Source organism: Thecamonas trahens (assembly GCF_000142905.1).
Source record: "Thecamonas trahens ATCC 50062 unplaced genomic scaffold supercont1.14, whole genome shotgun sequence".
In the NCBI taxonomy this organism is placed as follows: Eukaryota; order Apusomonadida; family Apusomonadidae; genus Thecamonas; species Thecamonas trahens.
Window position 1 is genome coordinate 29,321 of NW_013657666.1, and position 1,774 is coordinate 31,094.

The window sequence follows — 1,774 nt, forward strand, 5'->3', positions numbered from 1 at the left end:
GCCGCCGCACACGCACACGCCCAGGCTCAGGCCGCCGCCGCCGCACACGCTCAGGCGGCTGCCGCCCATGCGCACGCGGCGGCGTCGCACGCACAGGGTACATCCGCTTCCTCTCGCAGCTCCGGCCAGTCAACGCTGAATGGTCGCGACGGCAAGTTTGGCCTCCTCGGCGTCCTCAACACTGTTCAGATGACCGACAACAAGCTGACCCTCCTTGCGCTCGGCACCAACCTCACCCAGCTCGGGCTCGACCTCAACTCGTCCGAGCCGCTCTACGCCTCGTTCGGCTCGCCATTTGCCGAGACCGGGACCGCGCGGACCGAGCCAGAGTTTGACCTCCCCTCGTGCTACTACCTCAACAACCACATCGCGCCGCCGACTATCAAGCCGGCCCTGCTCTCGGACGAGACGCTGATGTACATCTTCTACTCGATGCCCAACGACACCGCCCAGACCACTGCCGCCATCGAGCTCACCAAGCGCGATTGGAAGTACCACAAAGAGCATCAGCTCTGGTTCCAGCGGGTGCCTAACACCGAGCTGATGAAGACCGCCACCTACGAGCGCGGCTCCTACATCTACTTTGACGTCAACACCTTTGACCGCGTCCGCAAGGACCACTTTGTCCTGCAGTACGACCAGCTCGAGGATCGTTCCGTCCCCGCCACCGCAACCTATGTCCCCGGCGCCGACCGGTGATTCCCTCCCCCTCCCCTTGTCCCCTCCCCCGGAAGCCACAGCCCCCTCCACGCTTGGTCCGGGCCGGGATTGATGATGATCGTCGAGAGTGAAGAAGACGAGTTGGGCGGAGGCAGAAAACCAAGCATGCAGCCTGCTGCAAGTTAGTAGCATGTAGTCAGTCTCCCATCACTCCCCCACAAGCGTAGCACATGGCCTACCAACATCAGTTCTTCAGGTCAAGCTCTCGCAAGCATCGACCGCTCGGCTGACTCGTCTGACAGAGACCAAGTCAGCGCGGCCGCCTCGCTGTCGCCCTCGCACCTCCACTCCCTACCCCCCCACACCGCGCACCATCTCTCCCCACCTCCCACCTCTGCCATGTGTACGCGTATACCCATGGCTGCATACACACACTACTATTACCACCACTACCCCCCTACCCTTGCCATTGCCCCTCCCCCCCCCCCCCCCCCTCCCTTCTCCCCCTTACCGACCTTCTTTGGCACCGACTCACATATTTGTGCGAACACAACCGAACGCAACCGAACCCGTACCACCACCACCACCTCGTGGTGACTCTCCCGCTCCTCACCCCCACGTGCTTTGTCTGCCTCTGCCTCTGTGTCTGCCTCTGTGACTCTGTTCTGTGGATGTGGCGTTCGGTCTCGGTCTCGGTCTCGGTCTCGGTTCCTGTCTTCTGCTGCTGTCTGTCTCGTCGCTTTCTCGTCGTCTTGCTGCGCTGCGTCGTCGTCGGCATGACTCTCGGCGTGGTCACTCGGTCTCGGCCCTGCATGTGGTGCGGCGGTTTCTGTTGTCGACGGACTGCTGGTATGAACCCTCCACAGCCGTCCAATGGCCAACCGAGTCCGAGTCTGAACTCGAAGCCCGGGTCCGCAAGGAGCAGGAGGCCTACCGCCAAGCCATGTTCTCCACGTCTGACTCTGGGGCACCACCGGGTCTTGTCCTTCCGCACGCAGCGCCGTCGACGGCGCTGCCGTCGGCCTCGCCGTTTGCGTCGTCGCCTGCGGTCTTCTCGTCGCCGGCTGCATCAGCGCCGCCAGCCACTGGCATCCCCGGCGCTGCGCCGCCGCTC

General features: G+C 63.6%; 1 protein-coding gene across 1 annotated transcript in view; it reads left to right on the forward strand.

Annotated features, from left to right (window-relative positions):
- AMSG_03673 (uncharacterized protein) overlaps window positions 1–699 on the forward strand; it is a gene marked incomplete at both ends in the record, with an annotated part of 1,483 nt that extends 784 nt beyond the window's left edge. Inside the window, one exon of the mRNA XM_013904133.1 lies at window positions 120–699. Coding sequence (XP_013759587.1) covers window positions 120–699 — 580 coding nt within the window. The remainder of the gene's footprint in view (window positions 1–119) is intronic.
- Between the last annotated feature and the right edge of the window lie 1,075 nt (window positions 700–1,774).